At 34.5% G+C, this 23715-nt stretch overlaps 1 protein-coding gene across 4 annotated transcripts; it reads left to right on the top strand.

Moving 5' to 3' along the window:
- Window positions 1-289: 289 nt before the first annotated feature.
- On the top strand, window positions 290-23112 carry sprt (sprite). 4 transcript variants are annotated; one of them, XM_008200043.3, is made up of 8 exons: window positions 290-397; window positions 5459-5612; window positions 10609-10671; window positions 13982-14331; window positions 16448-16600; window positions 16652-16804; window positions 21652-21931; window positions 21977-23112. In XM_008200043.3, exons 2-8 carry the CDS (start codon window positions 5472-5474, stop codon window positions 23054-23056), a joined length of 2220 nt encoding a protein of 739 aa, XP_008198265.1. In that variant the 5' UTR covers window positions 290-397; window positions 5459-5471; the 3' UTR covers window positions 23057-23112. The 4 variants fall into 4 exon arrangements, with proteins under 4 accessions (XP_008198265.1, XP_064210928.1, XP_008198266.1 ...); XM_064354858.1 differs by lacking the exon at window positions 10609-10671; XM_008200044.3 differs by lacking the exon at window positions 5459-5612 and having other exon boundaries at window positions 312-397.
- The last annotated feature ends 603 nt before the right edge of the window (window positions 23113-23715 follow it).

The raw sequence follows: 23715 nt of genomic DNA, 5'->3' as shown, positions 1-23715 counted from the left end.
CCACGAGTAATAATGAGCCTGAAAAAATTTTTGACGCAACCAACATTATATTTGAAAAAAAATTACTCAATTTTTTCCAAAAAACTTACACAATAGATAGTAATGAGTCGGTTGATTTGAATAAATTACCAGTGCTATAGTCACTTCATTTTGCATTTTGTGTAAATGGTTCTCTAAAATTTGAACCAAGCCTAAATGAGGCTTTTTAAATAAATCGTTAGAACACGTTCCTTAGCACATGTTATTAAATTGGGGGTCTCGTCCCCTCCAGCTACCACGCACCGATGGTTCTTCAGCGGCCAAAAGCACGTCAGTCTCGCGCTGGCTTGAACCGAACCAACTCTAGTGCTCCAGTTTCAGTGTTGTGACCGCTTGAATGGATTATTTTTAAAACAGGGTGAGGGTCGCAAAAATCGCACGCTTAATTAATTGGCCATTGGGCGTCCGAGTAGGCGTCCGATTTTGCAACAGCGTATAATTGAACTCGTTGTTTAAATAATTCATACAGCGATAAGATTGTTAGATGAATGGTGAAGCGAACACTCGGTATTATGTGCTTTGTTGGAGGGTTTTAAATCGGATTGGAAGCGAGCCAAGCGCTTTCAATGGGCTTTAAATCCGGTGAATGTTTTGGTCGGGTGAGCGATCGATCCATATTTGAATAATTATTCAATTTTTAGTCAAGGTTCTGTTTGTAAATAAAGCATTAAGGGTACGGGAGAGTGGATTTTTATTCAAATTGAAGTTATTTATTGGACTGGGCGCGAAACGGTAAACATTTATCAAAGTTTACCAGAAATGTCGACTGGTTTTGACGAAAGTGGAGGGTTTTACGTAAACATTTGGATTATTTAGCGTTTTATTTATCTACTGGTGTGGTGTTGAATTTGTTTGATCATCATGGAAAGCTCTGAAAAAATACACATTCGCAAAAGATCTGTTGAGTAATTAATTAAGTATCATATGTGAAATCCCATTTCTCGAAAAAAATTATAAATAAAAGTTTATGTTTCTAAGTACAGGTTGTCTTAGATTGCAACTTTGTAGACTGGAAGTTCGTTAAAATAATAGAATAATTCCGAAATAGCATCCATTTAACTTGTTGGCAACTTTTGTGTATCTAAATTTTATATACAGGATGTCCGCTTTTCGAGCTCCACCATGGGGATCCCAGTTATTAGTCGGTTAAATTAGGGCAAAGTTGCGCATTTTTATGCTGAACAGTTATCTGAAAGAAACTTTTGTGTCATTTATAGTTTTTGAATTATTGAAAAAAATCTAAAATTTGTAATTTTTGGTTTTATTTTTTAAGCGAAAACTAAAAAAACGAGACGTTTTCAAGAAGAATATTTTTCAGGTACTTTTTACAAGTAGTTTAATCTGTCATCGCCTTTTTCAAGGCCTTCAGTTACAACACCCTACTTTGGTTTTTCTTATAGACGTCATGTATTTTTGAAGACTTTTGTTCCAGATATGATCGCAAATGTTTTGAGCTAATTATTTTAAACGGTATTGTTTTTCTTTTAAGCGGACGCTTCAATAAACGGACGCGGACAATGCATTTTGGATCCTTGGAAAAATCGCTCTTTTAAGCGGACATCATATCATATTATTATTATTACGCTATTAAGTAGTTTTTCTTAAGACTGTCCCTCAGAAAATTCGGGAGTTACATAAGCGAGTGCATGTTTTATTTTAGTGGTAAACTGATTCAAATTCAGTCAGAACAATATAAGTTTAAATTACATTTCTGACGAATCTGCGAGTATTGATAAACAAGATCTAGTAAAATTTGAAGAAAAATTATGATTTTTTTCTATGAAATAGTTTATAACTTTATAAGTATTGTCGCATAATCATGCTGTTACCTCCATTAACCGGACAAAAATCGTGCCATCGCCGGTGTCCGCTTATGGGAAATTTTACTTTTAGTTTTGGTTTTACATCTATCTAAAATAGAATTGTTAACGAAATATTTAGATTTTGAGAAATGTTAAGTCAGGTTTTCCTCGTGTCCTGAAAAATTAATAAACGTGGAGACTACATGCACTCTGGTCTTACAAATTTTTGTTTTTTTCCAATCATTCAAAAACTAAAAAACTGTGCTCTAATTTAACCGACCTCGTATCTCTTATAATAATGGTGGAGCTCGAAAAACGGACACCCTGTATATTTGTTATTAAATATATTATATGAAATTAAATCGTTGTTTTATTCTTTTAATTTTTTTAAAGTCCAAGTAGTGTTGTATTAAATTATATTATAATCAATCTCTTAAAAAAATTGTGGAATTTAAAAGGCTTTAAAGACTTATTGCGGACTAAAACATTACTATTGGGAATTGTTTGGAGCGAAAGAAAGTGAATCTTATTTATCCTCGCCCGGGCGCTGTAGCAAACAAATCATCGAGTCGAAACGGGTTTGAATTTTTTCGTCCGATGGGAGGAACACATAATAAATCATCTGTTTGGAGAGAAAGAATGCTGATAATCTCACACTCGGCCGAGTAATCCGATCCTCTAAGGGCTCGCCTTGATTTACACAAACTCCTCAACATGCCTCTCCAGCCGGAAGAACAATTAAAAACACTTGAAATTTAATTAAATCCCATCATTACACGTAATGATTCCACGCAATTTGCATTTAAATTATCCGGCAAGGACAGCGTTTCGCGTCTATGATTTAGAGCTTAATTCCATGGAATTACCGAGGGCTGGGGCCCTCCGAGTCAACGGTCGGTCGCAGTCAGCCGTGACACCCATGGCCGACCTTCGACCCGAGAAATTTGGAAATTGTTGACGAAAATCACGATTGTGCAACTTAACGACGGTTTCTTTGCGATTTTTGGATGAGTTTCTTTTTACGTAACCCAGAATTTGTTGCCTAATGGCCTAGTAATTGCGGTAATTTTAAGTGTCTTGCACCTGGTGGTCGCCACAAAGACTATGATAATGACGGCAGTTACGGAAGGCATTTAATTGTCGCGAAGAAAAGAGAAATAACAATATAAATTTTATTGCGATTGTTTTGTTGCCATTTTTGTCGAATGTGTCCATTACAGCGAAACAAAACGGCGAAAAATTGCAATAAATCGTTAAAATCGCTTCATTTGCTCACGGTATTGATAAAACTGCCCAAGAAGGACTGAAATTCTCGGAATAACACTGCCAAACTAGAACGCAAACATAGTGAGATCAATGCCACATCAAGACATAAACCCAAAAAATAGAAGAGAAATTTTTGCTTGCTCGCAAACGTGTGCGGAATATGAATTTTTTACGAATCTCAAACTGCTTCAGAGAAGTTGGTTTGATAAAATCTCTGAAAATTTTATTTACAACTAAACTATTTTAAACTTGAAAATTGTAAAGAAAAGAAATGTTTTATTTTTATTTTTTTGAAGCATTTGAATTTAATTCTCAATTTAAACCTTGGGGAAAACACGAAATAATTTTTACCTAAGTACACCTGTCAATATTTAGGTTCGTGTCTTCATCTAGCATTGATATGACAATTGTTGTGGTTGATTTCATCTGTTTTTGTTTAAAAAAAAACACATTTTTGTTTGTGATTTAGTTTTAATTTATTTCCTCTTTGACACGGCATTACGAGGTCGTTTTACGAGCGCTTGATCACGTCATAAAGTCATTACCAGTGGGAAAAAAGCCCTTAATCGCCTCCAAGAACAAAATAAAGCGAGTAGGAGAAAAAAAATGCTTGCAAAGTTGTGTCAGAAGCGAATCGACAACTTTTTCACAAATCCATCAATTTGTTGACATTTCCTCAAACAAGCAAAACGTCCCAAGCATCCATTTATAATTTAATTAAGCCTGAAACGGCCGCTTCTTGCATTAATCCATTCCGACATGGAAATGACGTCGGTTTAATTACTTCCACGTTTTTTACCGCCGATCCTGAAAAGGCTAAACGAGTTTTCAGCCGTTTCAGTAATTGTATTAGGAACAATAACAGATTTGTTACAATTCATCATTCCATTGCATAACGCGATTTCTTAAAGGCACTTCATCGGATTTGATTCGAATATGAAATTTATTGCGAAAGTCGCTCGTTATAGCCGCTAAAGGAAATTATTACTTTCTAACGAGAAGTGTCTCTGCTATTTTGCAATTGCAGAAAAACACTTTTCGGCCGGAATTTCAGAGGAAAAGTTCAGGCTTCGGGCCACGCTCGTCTTTCTTTTGTTCTGTCATTAAACATGCGTGCCGTGCCGTGTTATAAATTCACGTGAAGGTCGAGGATGGCCTCTGAAGACACGCCAGTGAAATTTTTCAGAGGAGTTGATTGCTTTCACGGTGTCATTGCACGAAATGATGAGTTTAATCGGTGCAGGAGATATCGAGAAAGAATGAGAGATTGTGTTTACATCAACTGGGAAAAATTCAGACCACAAAACCTTCATAATACGGAAGAAAAAATGATAAATTAGCTTGTTTTTGCTCGCTTAGTCACGATTTGTGTGTTGATCTAGCATTGAAGTCTCCAATATATTACGGTGTAATTAACTTTTTCAAAATGCTAAACTACCGAAATGCCTGAAAATGTGTGGTCTAGTCGGCATTGAGGTCTCCAATAAATTATCCCGTAATTAACTGGAAATTAGTGAATACACCAAATTGGTTAGCGATAGCAACGCCAGATCAGAACACGAACCCAAAACTTCAGGTTATTTTAATGACCCCATGTATAAACAAATCTATATCGATGTAAACTTTGTGGACAGAAAAAATTGTAATTCTAGAAAACCAGATTTTGCATTTTTGGCAATGATATATAGGGTCACCCAAGGGTGTGTATCGGTCTATAACTATTTTAATAATTGAAATATTGCCATGCTGTAGTTTTTTTATGTTTTCAAGTTTGAATTAAAAACCTTATTTCTTACATCAGGAATAAAAAGCAAAACAAAGCTTCGAAAATAAAACAAGAGATTTCAATGCAAAACGAGAACACAAATCTGGTGATATCAGTATTATCAATGGTAGATTAATAAGAAACAAACTCAAACATTCAAACAAATCATGACATACTTATTTTCCAAAATAAAATTTTTCACAAACACAAATTCGGATATTTTGCGGTGACGTTAATGCAAGAAAAGCGGCGAACCTAAAAAGAAAAATTTTTTGATAGTTTTTGACTTTGAAACTTCCTAATATTTTTTTCGAAATGCGTAATAAAAGTGCCAGGAAGCTAAAGTTTAACCATAACTGGCGATATGAATGCGAAACGAGGACACAAACCCGGCGATTTCGATGCCCTATCAGAAATGGCTGGACTATTTTGTGCTCGTTTTGAACGCTGTTCCCAGCCAACCACTCATAAATTCCCTTGCAACCCGATCGCATCACCGGCGCAATTTGATCCTAATCGCGTCTGTTCAGTCATCGAACTCCCCATAAAGTGATGATCGGGCAATGAAAGCTTTGTTCGTTCGTAGGCGCGATGCTGGGATGAATTCGCCGCTCCCGCAGAGTCCCCGGACCCGCAGGCAATCCGGGGGTCGTCGTCCCCCGACCCACCTCCACTCGGACTGTCCTCCGGAGCCCGAGGACTGCGACGCGCCCGGACTGGGACAAAGATCGGTCTCTTTGGTAAGTGACGAGTCACGAACTCGTGCACGGAGAGGTTGCAGAGCGTGCGAACTTAATTGGAGGACACAGCCTCACTGTCAAGGTTCCGTTGACCCTTTCCGGGATTAAATTCCGGGCGGAAACCACACCGAAAGGTGGCGAAGGCCAAATTTTTTTGCAGGGAGATTCTTTTTTTTGAAACAAAACTCCTGCAAATACTCCTGTATCACTATTCTGTATAAAACTCCCTACATTAAAGATGAAAAACTGAATTTAATTAACTAAAGGAGTGGAGAAACAATAAAACGGTTTTCTTATCTAAAATGACTCGCATTTAAATTGTTGACTAATTCACCAATGCAAAAACACAATTTTAAAACACCCATGCTTACGTAACAATAAAAAAAATAAATTATGGTAATAAGCGGTTGGAGACTTCAACAATGGATCAAGCACGAAATGATAGGTGACTTCAATGCCAAATTAAGAAATATACAGGCTCGCTAAAAGTTTGCATACAGTTAAATATTTTCACTGAAATTTGAAATTCCACCATCTGAGGAATTTTTCAAATTTTTATCGTCATTTATTTTTGAAATACAAGGCTAACTTGATTTTTTTTAATGGCACGAAGGGTCAAATTTTTTCATTTGTAAAAGAGCATTTTTTTGAATTCAGTAATGTAACATAATACCCACCTTTACTTTATAAAAGGTAAAAAAATAAAAATTAAAAATAAAAAATGGAATAGTAAAACTGAGAGAGCTTTGAGAATACTGTTATTAAAGATATCTGTCACTTGTATATTGGTATATTTTTGTTGGTTTATCATGGAGACAGAAAACCGAGAAGTTAGTGGAAATCATTTTTGTGGCATAAAAATCAAGTATTCCGTGTTTAATTTTTTTCAATTAAAACGTGTTTTTTTATTTTAACAATAATTTTCAACTTTTACTTATTTTTTGGCCAATGTTTAAACGGCAAAGAGCTATCGATAGACAAGACAACATTTCCAGGGCTAACAAAATTTTTCATTTTTCAAAATTTTCGATTTTTTTTAAGTTTCCATTAAATTAAACTATGTGTTATACCGAAAAATGCTCTTCTCGTAGATATTAAATTTGACCCTTGTTGCAATTTAAGAAAAATCAAGTTAGCCTTGTATTCGAAGAACAAACGGAGATAGAAATTTAACAAATATCTGAAACGACAGAATTTATACACTCTTAAGCATACACCAAATTTCACTAAGTTTTGATTCATAGTTTTTATAATATTTAACTGTATCCATAATTTTAGCGTCCATGTATATTTGTTATACACTATACAGGATGTTTGTATTAGGTGTTTTTGAAACAATCAAGCAGGAATTTTGTGTTTCTTAACGTTTATGTAGTTTTTAATAGTGGAGATTGAGAGATTTTAATGACAAATTACGACACAAACTCTTCAACATTTAACCTTTTTTGTCACCATCGTAATTAATTCTTGCAATTATTGTTGAAGATTAATAATGTATTTAATTACGACGTTATGTAGGAAGTAATCATAAATTTTCTTCAATTCCTCGGCGGATTATTGAGTCCTTGGGCAGGATATACCATAATAGTAATAATCGTATCTGGATGTAAACACTTTTACGCCCTAAGTTTGCCAGTTTGTAACAAGAAAACATAGATTCAAATACGAATAATACAAAATAAAAAAGTTTATTATCATTATTCTGTTCTGGTCTTCTTATTAAGTTTCATATTTTACTTGTTATTATTTAAAAATTATAGAAACTAATCGCCTTTTTATAAAAAACGGATAAACCGTTTTGTTGAAAAAACTGAAAAAAAAAACAAAATGTTACCATATAACTTCGATAATAATTAGGAGATTTTAATGATAAATTAGACACAAATCCCGTCACACTTTACCATCTTTGTTACGACGGTAATTAACACAAGTATGTAATTATGAATGATTAATTAAATAAGTTGCCATTCTATCGGATGTTTGAAGAAATAAATTTTCTTCAATTAGGTGCTACTAGCGGGTATTTAGTAAATTGTAAACAATGTGTCGATTTTCGTTCGTTCAATTGGAGATTAAATTCACTTTGTCTTTCAACAAATAAATATGCAAAATAGCAGCCCACCTTATCCATCATGTAAATCCGACCTACATTTGAGTCAAATTATTAGCGATTTCAATGCCACATTAGACCGCATTCTTTTTCTATTTATTACCATTTTTACGAGCAAGAAATTTCGCAACAATTTTGGGCTTTCTCGCAATTTCCAGCGTCTCGTAAATTTATCAATTTGTAATCTAATCCTCTGCCGGTCTTTTTCCTTTCCGATCGTGCAACAGGCCAAGTTTACGATCACGTCTCCGTCATTTGCTCGTACGCGGAAGGAGTTAACGGCCAAAGATGAAAAAATCCAAAAATTCCCACAAACACTTCGATCGGCCATTTTTGGCATCGTGCATTTTTCTCGCGACATTCCTGGCAGAACCGGTGCATCGGCTCGCATCTGTTTCAAGCGAACCGCAATTAACCGGCGAAATACAGACATCAGGAGAGGACGATAACGGGCGACAGTTAGCCAGCTTCCGCGTCTTGGTGTAATCAGTGACACGGTTTCAAAATCGGGCGGTTTGACAGCAAGCTGGGCGTGGGCGGGTTATTTGTCGACAGATCGTTATTAGATTCCGCACTAATTAACATACAGGAGGTCGCTGGCGCCGCAGCGTGGGCCCCCATTGTCTCCAACCCACCCAGCCGGAGCCCGACTTTTCAGCACTTTCCCTTTCGAAAAATACGGGAAATTACAACCCGATTTTCACGGAAAGCTACTAACTTAATGAGTTTCTCGGGCTTACGAACATTATTTTCTAAAAAAAAATTCTGAGAAAAAATTTTAATTTTATAACCAAAATATTTCAGTAGATCAGTATTGAAGGTTCCAATAAAGATATTCATCTGAAAGTTGCTACTCGGCTTTAATTTGTTAAGTTCTGCTCAATGAAAATATTTTCAAGATGGTGGCACTTCCGGTTATACCGGAAGTCGCTATCAACTTTCTTATTTTATATGGAAAGCTATGTTTTTCAGTGTGTTCTTGGATTAGTTGAGTTATTTTAAGGCCGTTTTTATCAGCTTTCCCTATGCCTAAGTTTAACCGTTTTCGAGATATTTAAGATTTTTTGAAAATTTTTGGATTTGCACCTGTCCCTTAAAAAATCGGTAACTCTCTTAGTTTTAGACATTTTGAAATCTGATTTGGAGAATTAAAAGAGAAAGCCTATATCTGTTCTCCAGTGTTTTTAAAAGTGGAAAAGAAGTTAATAAACCCAAAAAATTTAATGTTAAGTTTGGACAACTTCAAGTACCCATAACTTAATTTTTTCAAATGGGATTTCCAATTTTTATTTTACTAGATGAAGGAGAATTTTTTTCTGCATCGATCTGTATTAGCATTCCCTATACCTATCTGTGATAATTTTCAGGTTATGTTGGTTTTTTGACATTGTAGAAAATTTCTAACTACAGCTATTTTTGCATAGTTTTTAATTAAACCAAAAAAAAACTATGTTCAAAATTGTGTTGTCCGTCCGATGTAAACAAAATAAATTCATTGAATATTGTTTTAAAAAACTTTAATTTCTCACATTTTTTCTCTAGTTTCCATGGCAACCTATGAGAAAAAGCCCATGACTAATGAATTTCTCAATCCCAACAAAAAGTTCTTGTAACTAAAAAACTAACAAAAATAGGTATAGGGAATGATAATACAGATCGATGCAGAATTAAATTCTCTACGATTTAATAAAATAAAACTTGTGGCTTTTTATTTGAAAAAATTGAGTTATGGGTGCTTGAAGTTCTGAAAACTTAACTTTGAACATTTGGGGTTTGTTATTTTTTTTCAGAAATGTGAAAACACCAAAGGAAAGATCTAGGCTTCCTCTTTTAAGTGAGCTAAAAAATATTTTCAAATTTAAAAAAATAGCAGAGTTATCGATTTTTGAATTGGAAGGTGCAAATCCAAAAAAAAATTAAAAACCCTAAATATTTCGTAAACGGCAAAATTTAGGTATAGGGAAAGCTTATGAAAACTACTTTAAAATAACTCTAAAAATCCAAAGATGCATTAAAAAATAAACCTTTCCATCCAAAATTAGGAATTGATAGCGACTTCCGGTATAACCGGAAGTGTCACCCTCTTGAAAATATTTTCCTTGGGCAGGACCTAAGAGATTATGGTTGTATACAAATTTAGTGACGTCTATCATTATTAGAACTACTAATACTTCTAACGTGGAGTTTAGACGGTACACTCTGTACAACAATTTCTTTCAATATTCGCTAAATTTCAGAATTGATTTTTGATTGTTAAAAATCCAGTTAATTTACATTAGTAATTAAATATTAAATTGGTATCAATTTTGAAATTTAAAATAGTAACCACATATTTTTTACATTTTTGAAATCAAGTTTAAAAAATAAGTAACAAAAAACGAGTCTTCTAACTAGGCATTATAATTTTAACAGCGAGAGAATTTCCAATCTGGATGTTTTCTTGTACATTTTTAATTTTGCAGAAAATTTGAAATAAAAAGCTTCCTAAGTTACGCGCAAATTTATGATGTGTTTTTTCTGCTAAAGGACATACAGTTTTCTGATAAAAAAGATAGTAAAAAAGGAAAAAAAAGAGTTAAAGTAGAAAAATTAAAAAGTATGAGGAGAAAATCTGTTTTCAACAGCATATGTTAACTATGATTAGCATCTTAAATCTGTGGAAAACTGCAGGTGTGTATCCAGTTCAGTAAAGTCAAAAATATTAAGCTGGCAAAAGCTGCAAACCCACACCGTCATTATCACTTTCAAATGCCTGATATTTCACACTTTTACCAAGAAAATCGCTTCTTGCGCAACTCTCACTAAATGAAGAATCATCTGGCCGCCGGCAATCTATAATTAAAAGGCGTGTAACAACAAATCGTGCAATAGAATTATTTGTTTCAGACGACTCTTCAGCCGACCATCATCCAGCCCAGAATGGCCCAACTGGAGACACTGGAAGCCAAGGTAGGCCGAATTCCGGGCGCGGATTATCATGCGGTACCGTTAAAGTCGCGACATTTCGTCAGAAATATTGTGTTTTATGGAGTCATTTTGAGCAAGTTGTTTAAAATGGGATGTCGTGTCGTGCGGTGAGGCTGCGAGGTAATTAGCGAGTTGCGAGGTCTAAATTGGCTCGATGGGAGTACGGCTACGTACTGGGAGTAATTAGAGAGGAATTTCAGGAGTTTGCCTAATGGCCTTTTGTAATTATGGTGTTTTATGGGATCGCAGCGAAATTTGCTCGCTACCAGTTGTTTTACCGAATTTTTACTCGCTTGGACCATTGGTGGCAAAACTAACATTCCGGTGTGAAATTTCACCAATTAAAAATGGTGAAGAAAGGTGCGAATTTACAGTTTTTTGATACATTGTTATGTACCATTTTAATATCTGCTGTTGTTACCAACAGTAAAAACAATAAAAATATTAGTAAATATTGAAGTAAATGTCTCATTTTTTAAAATATTTTCTCAAATTTTGAAGCCGACTTTTGAGACCTAATGTACTAAGTTCGAATAAAATTGGCCAAAAAATCGTCGAATGGAGTCAAAGAAAATTTTTTGGGCACCAGATCGCCATTTTTTGAGACATTTCGTTTTTTAGAAATGCATCAAATATTTCTCAACAATCAGACGAAAAAACACAAAATTATTGGATCGAAAAGTACATTATTTTACCTTTTCGGTTGTTTCAGCACACTTTTGGTCAGTAAAATTTTGCTAAAAATTAACCGGAAAACGGCAAAATGAGTTCAAAAATAGGAGAGTTTTTACATTTGCTGGGCATTTAAGCCTATTATTGAAATAAAAACATAAAAACTTTGCTAAAACGGGATGAGTATTCAGAAATTTACCTAATTGTATTGAAAATGAAATGATTTTAGCAATTTTGCCTTGTAAAATAGCACGGTTTTTTATCCAGAAACGCAAATATTTAAAATTTCGTCAAAAATTACCCAAAAAAAAAACAATTTTTTGACATAAATGTGATATTCTTGGCCTTGGCAAAGCCTTGTCAGGTGTTTAAAGACGATTTTGAGTTGAAAACTCACTTTTTGAAAAGTTTTTTATACACATAATAAAAAAAAAACACCAAATTGAACCAAGTATACTGTTAGTTTTGATCTATACTAGCATATCACATTTTTCAGTCAGACAATCGAATTATTTAACGAATTTTTTTCAAAAAATGCCAAAAAAATTGTGAATTGGATTGGAAATGATGTAATTTGAGTTTTTTCGGACGCTTAAAAATATGTCAAGACTCAGTGTTTGGAAAAACCAGAAAAGCGCCGCATTTGGTTGAAAATGTTGGTTTATTTTACCATTTTTTTGCCTACTTTTACTACAAAATTACGAGCAAATAGTTTAGTTTGATAAGTTAAACTAAACAAAATCAAACAACAAAAATAGAAAGTAGAAAAAATAGTATAATACACTCGTTTTATAAGACTAATTGTGGCACTCCTTCGTCGTGCTCCAAAACCATTCGTGCCACGACAGGACGTCTTTAGATTTATTTTACCAATTGTTTAGTCAGTGTGGTACCATTTCAACCAACATGCCTATCTAGTATGAACAAGAAAGTACTTTTTGCATAACGTTTTCCCAACCGTTCCACAGCCTGCGTTGGTGGTACCACCACATAAAATTGCAAACACCGTCCGATAAGTGGCAATTTTGCGAATTAATAGCAGCTTTATCCTTGTGGAACTAAGTACCATCGTCCACCCGCGCCACCTCTCCCATAAATCATGCTTTGTTTCCAGGGCCGGATTACCCACTAAAATGGGGCGCCAACGAAAACAAATAAAAAAATTTGTAACAATTTAAAAATAAAATTAACTTAAGTAAAACACAAAACCTTTAAAAGTTGAGGCGCACTTTTTCCAGATGTGGATGTTTTCCCTTCGACGGGCTTGATAAAAAATAAAATACCAAGTTACCGACACCAGTTATGCATAAATACCCCAAAACATGCGTTGTTTCTTTTCTGGATATGAAATCACTTGAAATACATTTTTCTTTGCAAAATATAAGCACAATAAGTATCAAACGAAACTGACGAAATTACAGTTGTGTACAATAGTTTTCGAGTTTATAAATTAATAAAAACTTATACAAAATCAAAATGTGAATAATAAAAGTTTGTGAGGAAAGAAAGAAAATTAGTTTCTAAATCCTATACAATATTAATTACGAGGTGAGTTTTCTAAAAATATTTTGTATTACTTATACCTATCTCAAAAAAAAAAAAAACTAATCACACAGAAATCAGTGTTTGTTATTAAATACTTAATTGTTTTTTCTATTCATTTGACTTTTATTAGAATTTTTCTACGATTTCTCATAATTGAAAATAATTAATTAAAAAAAAATTAACAGTAGACACATTAATTTAAATAAATACTAAAATATTCACGAATTGAAATTTGTAATTTCTAGTCTCATTCCAATAAAACAAACGATGCTTAGTGCAGCTTGCTAGTCTCAGAATTAGGTTTATTTCAATTTTCTATATTTGTTTAATTAATTAAATGTTGAAACTAGTGACACTTTTTTAACATATTTTTTATACAACCCAATATTTAAGCATGACTTAGCCAATTAAAAACGTACATGGACAAAATGGTATGCCTACTTATTTTTTTATTAACTCGTACAATTTGCTTGAAAGTTTTACATTTATCTTAAAAAATTAAGTGTGCACATAAAAAATTGTACGGAGCGGCAAAACTTCAATTTACTACTCTGATACCAGTAGGTTAACAAAAATTTAAAAACCGTTAAAAAGGACACACTTTAAACCTATTTAGTTTTGTGTAAAAGGAGTCGTACTTTTTTCAATTAAGAATTGTAATTTCTGTATGAAATGTCGTAAAATTCGATTTATAGCAAGTAGGTAAGGAAGACTTTTTTGTTTATTTTTAATTTTTTAATGTGTTTACCTTGGTTAAAAAACTACACTGTTTAATAAATCATATAAAATTAAACATGAGTGAAGGGGGCGCCGTGTCAGATTAGCCCAGGGGCTCCCACAACTACAATCCGGCCCTGCTTGTTTCTGTTTATCCAAGAGGATGTTCCGCGACAGCACCTCCTATTAATAGCAATGATTTATAAATCCGAGCACCGGCACTACATGAACATTCCGCTCTATTGTGTTTTAGGGCATGTGGGTGGGTGGTTGGTTGCGAAGTCGGCTTTGCAACGCCTCAGGTCAAACAGGTCCATGCATATTCTAACAAAGAAATTTTTTCGTCTTCTGCTTGCAGATGGCCAGCATCGAGGTGTCCCTCTCGAGCACACCCAGACGCAAAAAGAACACCGGAATTAACGCCTCGATCCGGTCCGCTCCCAAGGAGATCGCCGCCAAGGAGCTGGAGACGTTGAGGAACGCGCTGCGGGACAAGGAAAATATCATACAGAGCTTGAAGGGCCAGCTGACCATCCCCGGACTGAGGCTGACGCAGATGCGCAACCCCTCCAACACCAATCGGGAGCTGACAGAAGTTGAGAAAAAACAAGCCGAAGAAAGGCTCAATAGGCTCAAGACGGACGTGGATAACAAGCGCTTGGCTATCAAGAACCTCAAAATGGCTCTGGAACGGCTGGATATCACTGAGTAATTATAATTAATTTTTAGCGAAGACCGAAAAAAATTTGTTTCAACAGCGGCAGCGGTAAAAGTTAATAATATTTCCACACACTTCCTAGCCCATAGTGGACGATATAATAAATGGACGATTAGTTATTTTACGAAATTTCTTCAGACAATACCGAAAAAATTGACTCAGTTTTAAAATTTTGTCAAAAAACACGATTATATGATAAACAGTTTTTTGGAAATTTTAATATTTGCTGTTATTACCGACAATAAACACAATAAAAATGGTAGTAAATATTGAAGTAAATGTCTCATTTTTTAAAATATTTTCTCAAACTTTGAAGCCGACTTTTGAGACCTAATGTACTAAGTTCAAATGAAATTGGCCAAAAAATCGTCGAATGGAGTCAAAGAAAATATTTTGGGCACCAGATCGCCATTTTTTGAGACATTTCGTTTTTTAGAAATGCAATCAAATATTTCTCAACAATCAGACGAAAAAACACAAAATTATTCGATCGAAAAGTACATTATTTTACCTTTTCGGTTGTTTCAGCACATTTTTAGTCAAGAACACAGTAAAATTTTGCTAAAAATTAACCGGAAAACGGCAAAATGAGTTCAAAAATAGGAGAGTGTTTACATTTGCTGGGCATTTAAGCCTATTATTGAAATAAAAACACAAAAACTTTGCTAAAACGGGATGAGTATTCAGTAATTTACCCAATTGTATTGAAAATGAAATGATTTTAGCAATTTTGCGTTATAAAATAGCACGGTTTTTTATCCAGAAACGCAAATATTTAAAATTTAGTCAAAAATTACCAAAAAAAAACACTTTTTTGGCATAAATGTGATATTCTTGCCCTTGGCAAAGCCTTGTCAGGTGTTTAAAGACGATTTTGAGTTGAAAACTCACTTTTTGAAAAGTTTTTGATACGCATAATACAAAAAACACCAAATTGAACCAAATATACTGTTAGTTTTGATCTATACTAGCAATCATTCACATTTTTCAGTCAGACAATCGAATTGTTTAACGAATTTTTTTCAAAAAATGCCAAAAAAATTGTGAATTGGATTAAAAATGATGTAATTTGAGTTTTTTCGCAAGTAAGTATTTCACCAAATTTAGTCAGACAATCGCCAAATTATGTCTAAAATAGTGTTAATTTTGCTTTTTTTGCTAAAATGGAACGAAAATGTGGAAAAATATGTAAAAAACATGGTTCTTTCTTTTTCAACCGCGTTTTAAAACGTTATTTTTTAACAGATAAGTTTTCGATAAAAAAACGAGTAGGGTTAATTATCTTTTTTACGTTTTCACGTTTTTTAGTCAAAATGGCAAATTTGTGCTTAAATGTTTCAAAACTTTGTTTTTGGCAAAATTTGGTCAGTTTCCAAAGATTTTAATACATTGACAAGCCAGAAATCTGAAGGCAGTAAAGTATTACGCCAAATTTAATCCAAAATCCTCAAAAAAATCGTCGAATTGTGTCAAAAATAGTGCTATTTTTACTTTTTTGCTAAAACGGAACCAAAAGCTACTAAACAAAGGCAAAATATTTTCTTTTTGATTATTTTAGCACGTCATTTTTTAATTTTAAAGGCCAATTATGTTGAGAAATGTATAGTCCAAAATGTTAAATTAAAAGTCAAAACAACAATTTCAGGCGTTTGTTCGTTGAGATAGTGAAAACGGCATGGCAATATTTCAAATAATAAAAAAGTTATAGAGTGATTACGCACCCCTGTATATCTATGCCAAAAATGCAAGAATTAATGTAGTTTTCTAGAATTAGAAATTTTTTCTGTCCACAAAATTTATGTGCTGAAAAAAACACACCAAAATTTTGGGTTCCTGTTCTGATCTGGCGTTGCTATCGCTACCAGCGTCAATATTTCCGGTTTTCGCAGTTTCCATTCAGTGATTCGCACAATTTTTCAGAAATTTGGTGGATGATTAAATTAACTTATTCACTAGTTTCAAGTAACGGGGTAATTTATTGGAGACTTCAATGCCGACTAGAACACACTACTTATATCGGTACCAGACTTGTGTAAATGCCGCTGCTGCATTTTAGCATGAATGAAATTATGATTATCACATTTTGGCACCTACTCGATTTTCCAGCAACATCGACGTGCGGATCCAGCAGGCCGAGCTCGAGTACCAGCTGGGTCGCGAAGAGCTCAATTTGTTAACACTGCTCGAGGAAACGCGCGCTCTCCAATTATGTCTCGATGAGTCGAACAAAAACTCGTCGGAATCTCATACTTTGTACAGGTAGCATCTTCAAACCGTGCCAAATCGGGAAAATGGCGTTTTTGCTTCCAGTTGCGTTAACGGAAGCGTCCACGTGATCCTTCGAGGTGTCGAGGTCGAGTTCGACCCGAAAAGCCCCAAGTTCGGGGCGAGTCAGAAGGAGGCCGTGCCGGGCTTGTGGATAGATTGGGCGCTCGAGGAAACGGGGCTGTGCAAAGGAGACAGGTGAGCTGTGGGAAAAAACACCTAATCGACTATTATTTTTTCATCGCGATTGCGTGGCCATTGTTCGGGTACTGTTATTGATACAAAACGTATCTTAATTACCGATCGGAGGCACTTCACGTGGATAATTTCGTTTATGGCTGGGAATCGGGGCAGAGAGAGTCATTTTGTTTGCATAATTGGAGGAGTAGCTAGTACTTACGTGTACTCTGTACTGCTCGCAAAAATTGCAGGGATGTGGTCGTATGTAATTTATTTGAAATTAAACGAGATTAGTTGAACTAATTACCTTAAGTAGTTTTTATTTGTTTATTTTTGTTTTTTTGATTTTTGTCATTTACGTATTTACCTACAATAATTTGGTAGCAATCTTTTGAAAACACTTTTGCTTAAAATTATACAAAAATTCAATTTTTTGAAACCTTGCTCTGGCAAAGTTTAATTCACTTGTAAATATTGGAAAGGTAATAATTTTATTATTTTATATATTTTAAGTCGTAGATACTAACCCTCTGCTTCACCTAAAATTATTTTCAAATATACTGGGTGTTTCTGAAATGAGCTATAATACAAACTTATGTTTTACTTAAATGGAACACCCTAAATTTATTGCATTTTTTGCAATTGGTCGATTTTGCTTAGTTTTTGAAGGAAAACACGCTTATTGCAAAAATGTATTACTCAAAAACTAAGACCTCTAAAAAAGTGGGACTTTGATTACTTTAAAGTAGAATGTCCAAACATTAAGAATGTATTTTTTCTTAACTCACTTCGATCAAGAAAATAAAATAATAATAAATTTGTTAAAAGTTATATAACTTGAAAATTTTAAATGGAGCACCTTCTTTAATATTCGTATCTAAAAGACTTTTAAACTGTCTATCCAAAAACACTGACAGAAAAAGAATAAGAAAAAGAAAAAGAAAAAGAAAAAGAAAAAAAAAGAAAAAGAAAAAGAAAAAAAAAGAGAAAAAAAAGAAAAAAAAGAAAGAGAAAAACAAAAAGGAAAAGTAAAAGAAAATGAAAGCAAGAAAAAGTTATTACTTTCCTCACACTTATAGGTAAGACTAATCGACTTTACCAACTCGCTGGGAGACCTTGTAGAGTTTTTAAAATCAAAGAGAACGTTAATAGATTTTAAAAAATTTGATTTTACCGATTTTTGCCCAGATTTTGGTCGATTTTCGGTTATCGGACAATAACTCCGAAATTATTAAAGATGAAGGTTATTGTCGTTAAAAAGCTCATTTAGTAATCTATTTTCTTCAAAAAAAGACATTGTTTGAGAAAATTGCAAATAAAAGAAAAAATAGGTAAAATAAAAAAAATTATCAAAAAACTATTGGGAAATTGGTGATTTTCTTGACGCCAATCAATCGATTGGCCCCCGATCATTTTACAGAGATTAGGATCAAAATAGTAAAATTCGAAAAAATTGAAAAATTTGTTTTTACATTTTTATATTTATATATTTTATATATTTTAAGTCGTAGATACTAACCCTCTGCTTCACCTAAAATTATTTTCAAATATACTGGGTGTTTCTAAAATGAGCTATAATACAAACTTATGTTTTCCTTAAATGGAACACCCTAAATTTATTGCATTTTTTGATGTAGCTTTTAAAACTAATAATTTTGATTTAAACTTTTATTGGTCGATTTTGCTTAGTTTTTGAAGGAAAACACGCTTATTGTAAAAATGTATTACTCAAAAACTAAGACCTCTAGAAAAGTGGGACTTTGACCACTTTAAAGTAGAATGTCCAAACATTAAGAATGTATTTTTTCTTAGCTCACTTCGATCAAGGAAATAAAATAATAATAAATTTGTTAAAAGTTATATAACTTGAAAATTTTAAATGGAACACCTTTTTTAATTTTTGTATCTAAAAGACTTTTAAACTGTCTATCCAAAAACACTGACAGAAAAAGAAAAAGAAGAAGAAAAAGAAAAAGAAAAAAAAAAAAGAAAAAAAAAGAAAAAGAAAAAGAAAAAGAAAAAGAAAAAGAAAAAAGAAAAAGAACTAGAAAAAGAAAAAGTAAAAGAAAATGAAAGCAAGAAACAGTTATTACTTTCCTAACATTTATAGGTGAGACTAATCGACTTTACCATCTCGCTGGGAGACCTTGTAGAGTTCTTAAAATGAAAGAAAACGTAATAGATTTTAAAAAGTTTGGTTTTCCCGATTTTTGCCCAGATTTTGGTCAATTTTCGGTTATCGGAATAACTCTGGAATTATTAAAGATGAAGGTTATTATCGTTAAAAAGCTTATTTAGTAATCTATTTTCTTCAAAAATAGACATTGTTTGAGAAAATTGCAAATAAAAAAAAATAGGTAAAATAAAAAATAATATTAAAAAACTATTGGGAAATTGGGGGAAATTGGTGATTTTCTTGGCGCCAATCAATCGATCGGCCCCCGATCAATTTACATATACATATTAGGATCAAAATAGTAAAGTTCGAAAAAATTTAAAAATTTGTTTTTAAATTATTAATTTAAAACTGAGGTTGTTCTAACCAAATTTTTTTTCTTTTGTATCAAAACAAAAAAGGCTGTTACATTATGGTAACTTGCTGTTAGATCTTGTTACCATTCTCAAATATTATTCTCAGATATCTCTATATTTTTATATTTATATTCTTGTATATTGTTATTAATTATGCCTTTCTTCAAACTTTTATGGTGGGCTTGTTGTAGGTAACCCACGGATATTATCAGTTTTCTTCTTTAAACCCATCTTATCAAAATATTAAATATTGTTTTCCTCGATCTTTTAATAATATGGCATTTCAAACATTTAAAAACGCTGAATTAAATCGTTCTTCTAGAGAACGCTTTCTATTTTATTTCGTGATTTTTTCTGATTTTATTTCATGCTTTTACACACCCTTTAGGTAAATAACTCGAAACTTCGCCGCTAGTTTGTCACTGTCGGTTATTATTATTTATAACCTTTTTCTGTAATTTTGGTAACTGTATTTTTCAAATAGCGTGCGAGTTGAGATAGAACAAGTGCGGCCGGATATACGGGTGGAAGGTTACGTGTGTTGACTTGGGTTCCCATTGTCGGCGTTTCCGGTCGCTTATCTGACGCTTTCCAACCGCAAAATTACACAAGAGTTGCACTTGACATTATTTTTTGAAGCGCAAACTATATCGAGCAAAATTCGGTCTCACTTTATATCGCTGTTTTTTTCCGAATTCTTGTCATTTTTACAATCGCTGTAGCACTTTCTAAATATTACGTTATGCAAAAACCAATTAAAACGTCCGAATTTGTTCCTAGACATTGAGCAAATTGTTCCAAGTATCAGTGATTTCGTGAAGGATACGCTCTGGTTTAGTGCTTAATGGTGGTACCACAGGTCCTGCTGTGGCAGAATAATGCTTCAAACGGAAGTTTTCTGCTTTGTTTTAGGACCGAAAGAAAATAAATGAATAAAAATTAACATAAAGAAAATTATGTTAGGTGTTATTTATTTGAAAAAAACACTTTGCTCCCACAGTTTGTATCAAACATTCTCACAATTTTTCATCCATTTGTCTAATAAAAAGGAAAAGGATTTTTCAGTTTTATGTAATTTTGCATTCAACAAAGATTGCTTCACACTCGCACAACGGTAATTAATGTGGGTATACCACTTACCTGCGTGATCTACCTAATAGCAAGTTATCATTATATAACTAAAAAAACTACAAAAAATCTGCTCAGAATAGTCTAAGTTTTAAATTATTTTAAACTGAATTGAACCGAATAATGTTAGAACAGAAAGTCTTCTAGAACTAAGACTAAAACTAAAGACAACCTAAAGAAAAGTAACAGAAAATAACAAAAAGCAAAAGGAATTCCGGAGAAAAAATAAGATCAGAAATAAATGCTTTTATTTTATTGCGAAAATTGTTCATCAGAATTATTATTATCACTGGGTATTTAGATTATTATACCAAGCACTCACAATAACAATATTTTACTTTGCAAGTTTTACTCGTACTTATTTTAATACCAAGCCCTCTAGATTATTCCACCTAGCAGTATATTACTATCCTTTTTTGCTCAATCTTATCAGAAAATATAATTTTCCACCTTGCAAAAACCAAAAAGACTAAACGTTTTTAAGTAGGGCACTTTTCAGGCGCTTTTTTACAAGTAAACTAAATCTGTCATCGTTTTTTCCAAGGCGTTCTTGATGTTAGAGTTACAAAACACTCAACTTTGTTTTTGCTTATGGAAGCCATTCTTCCTTTTTGTATTTTTGAAAAGTGTTTTTATTCCTGATTACAACGATGTATCACATAATATGATCGAATCTTACTTGCTGATCAAAATTGAGAAAAAAGCATTTTTGCGAAGAGTGCTTTGGAAAAAACGTCAACAATTTTGTTTTTAAACAAACTAGATTTTAGACGTTGTATGGAATTCGGATCTGGAAGGTTCACATTTCTTTTATTTATTCTTTGACTTATTTATTCCTCGCAAAACAAAACAAAACAAAATTTTTGACGTTTTTTCAAAGCACTCTTTGCAAAAACCCTTTTTTCTTAATTTTAATCACCATGTGAGATTCCATCATAACATTACATCATTGTAATCAAGAACAAATAAATTTTTCAAAAATACAAATTGAGTATTGTAACTCTGACATCAAGAATGCTTTGGAAAAGCCAATGGCAGATTTAGATTTTTTGTAAAAAGTGCCTGACAAATGTCCTACTTAAAAACGTCCAGTCTTTTTGGTTTTCACTTAAAAAAATAAAAACGAAAATCATAAATTTTTTATTTTTCTCAATATTTTTTTTTCACATAATGGTTCAGCATAAAAATAAGGTAATGTCTTGCAGATTGGTCGAAGTCAACGGCAAAATCGTCTTGACCAAAAACCGAGACGACCTCACTCGCCTCCTTGCCGCAGCACCGGACCCAGCCCAGATAGTAATTTTGCGAAAACTGCCCCAAAACGGCTCCACCCCCACTATTGCCACCACCTCCAAAGAGGTGGCCTCGTTACGCTGCGAGCTGGAGGCGGTGCGCGAACGCGCCGAAGAGGCGCAAAAAACGAAAGAAAACCTCATCTCGGACAACATCAGACTGACACACCGAATTTCCTATCTGGAGGAACAAGTAATCTATTTTTTACTTAAAACACCCTCTATTCCACCATTCCAGGTTTCCGAGCTCCTCTGTCGCAAGAAATCCGACACCGACGTCCGGATCTTATCGAAAACTCCGGTGATTTCGACGGTGAAAACCAACCAAAACGTCACAAACATCAACATAACGACGCCACCACCGAAGGACCTCCAGGTGTTCCAAAAGGGCCAGGTTACGGCCCTCGTGGCCAACATCCCCGGGCTGGAGACGTCCAAAGACACGCTCCCAGTGCGCTCCAAAAGCAGTCTCTCGAACGTTTCCAACACCCATATCCCGGCGCCGGACCACCATTGCCACAAGCCCCATCGGCACAAGCACCGCTCACGCCTCCAGACCTCCACCAGCACCCAGCACCTGGACCAGAACGACTACCGCAAACACAACCACCACCACCACCACCGGGAGAAAGACTACAGCTCGGAGACCAACTCGGCCATTGAGCACGTCTCCAGGTACAACAAACGCAACACTGAGAACGGCTTCGAGCACATCATGGACCAAAGCTACAAGAAAGCAACGAAAATCGTCCACGAGCTCACGCGAGACACCCTCTACGAGAAGCACAGACAGAAGTGCCTCACAGCCTCCGAGAAGTACAACTCGGACATCCTCAAGCACTACAACGCCCGGAAGTCGGCGTCGGTGCTGGACTTCCGCTCGGAAATCCACATAGGGCCCAAGTGCCCAGACTCGAAGAGTGTTGAAGACCTGGAGGAGAGAAAAGCCAAGAGGATCCAAGACGCGCGCAGCGTCAAGTCGCTGGATTTTGACAGCGATTGCACGAGTCTCAAGTCCAAGTCGATTGATTACACTTCGGAGCCGACTGAGAGCCGGAAATTGTCGGGATATGGGGGGTGTTGCGAGGTGAAGGCGCGGCCGACGCCGCCGAAGAAGCCGCTGCGGCTGTCGCTGCACAAAACGCAGAGTTTGCAGTCGGTGGAGACGCCCACTCCGGGGAGTTCCCCCGGGAAGGGCGAGTCCCGGAAACGGAACTACAAGGGGGAGATGGGGCTGCAGAACGGCTGCCAGGAGGTCAAGTGGGCCGGGTTTGGCCACAAGCTGGAGAACGGAGTGGAGAGCGGGAGCTGGTGTTAGTGTAAATTTGTAGACTGATACGATTTTATAATAAATATTTAAATACCTACATTAAATTTTGTTTTCTTTACCTTATAATCATACCGACCAGTGCCGAAACTAGGTATAGGCGAAGTAGGGGCGCAGCCTCAAGGGACAAAAATTTGTGCAACCTTATACACAATGATTTTGCAGAAGCGTTTGTTTTGGAATCTCATTTTCTAAAGTTATGTACGTACTTTCTTTGTTTAGTTGTTAATCAATTTTAGTTCTGATAATTCTTCAATAAGGGATTAAGTACTTTTTGCTGGTTAAGCTACTCGTATACTTCAAGATTTAGTTCAGTTTGCATTTCGTCGGCAAAATGGCTTTCAGTCTTTTGGGTCGTGTCACTGAGTCTCTAGTGGTTGTGTTAAATTTGAGTTTCAAGTGAACTAGAAAAATTGGCTTAAAAATGTCAAAGAGACCAAATAAAAAAGCGTGAGGGCCGTTTTACAGAAAAATTCGTGAAAGCAGACAATTAGAGCGAGCTAGCGGTGCCAGGTTTTTACAAAATTTTGTTCAAACCGAGTCTGATGATGACTGGATGAACGCAGTAAGATAATTCATATTAAAAAGACTATTAAGGTGAGTTTTATTTTTGTTCCTGTACCAGTAACAAGTGCATCTTGCGAAAACAT

This window comes from Tribolium castaneum, chromosome 2, assembly GCF_031307605.1.
Source record: "Tribolium castaneum strain GA2 chromosome 2, icTriCast1.1, whole genome shotgun sequence".
NCBI classification, from domain to species: Eukaryota; Metazoa; Arthropoda; class Insecta; order Coleoptera; family Tenebrionidae; genus Tribolium; species Tribolium castaneum.
This window is presented reverse-complemented; position numbering and strand designations above follow the sequence as displayed.

Coding starts and splice junctions, on each gene's coding strand:
- sprt (XM_008200043.3), top strand. CDS start 5,472: ATGAATTCGCCGCTCCCGCAGAGTCCCCGGACCCGCAGGCAATCCGGG. Junction 10,672..13,981: donor TGGAGACACTGGAAGCCAAG/GTAGGCCGAATT, acceptor TTCTGCTTGCAG/ATGGCCAGCATCGAGGTGTC. Junction 16,601..16,651: donor GAATCTCATACTTTGTACAG/GTAGCATCTTCA, acceptor TTTTGCTTCCAG/TTGCGTTAACGGAAGCGTCC.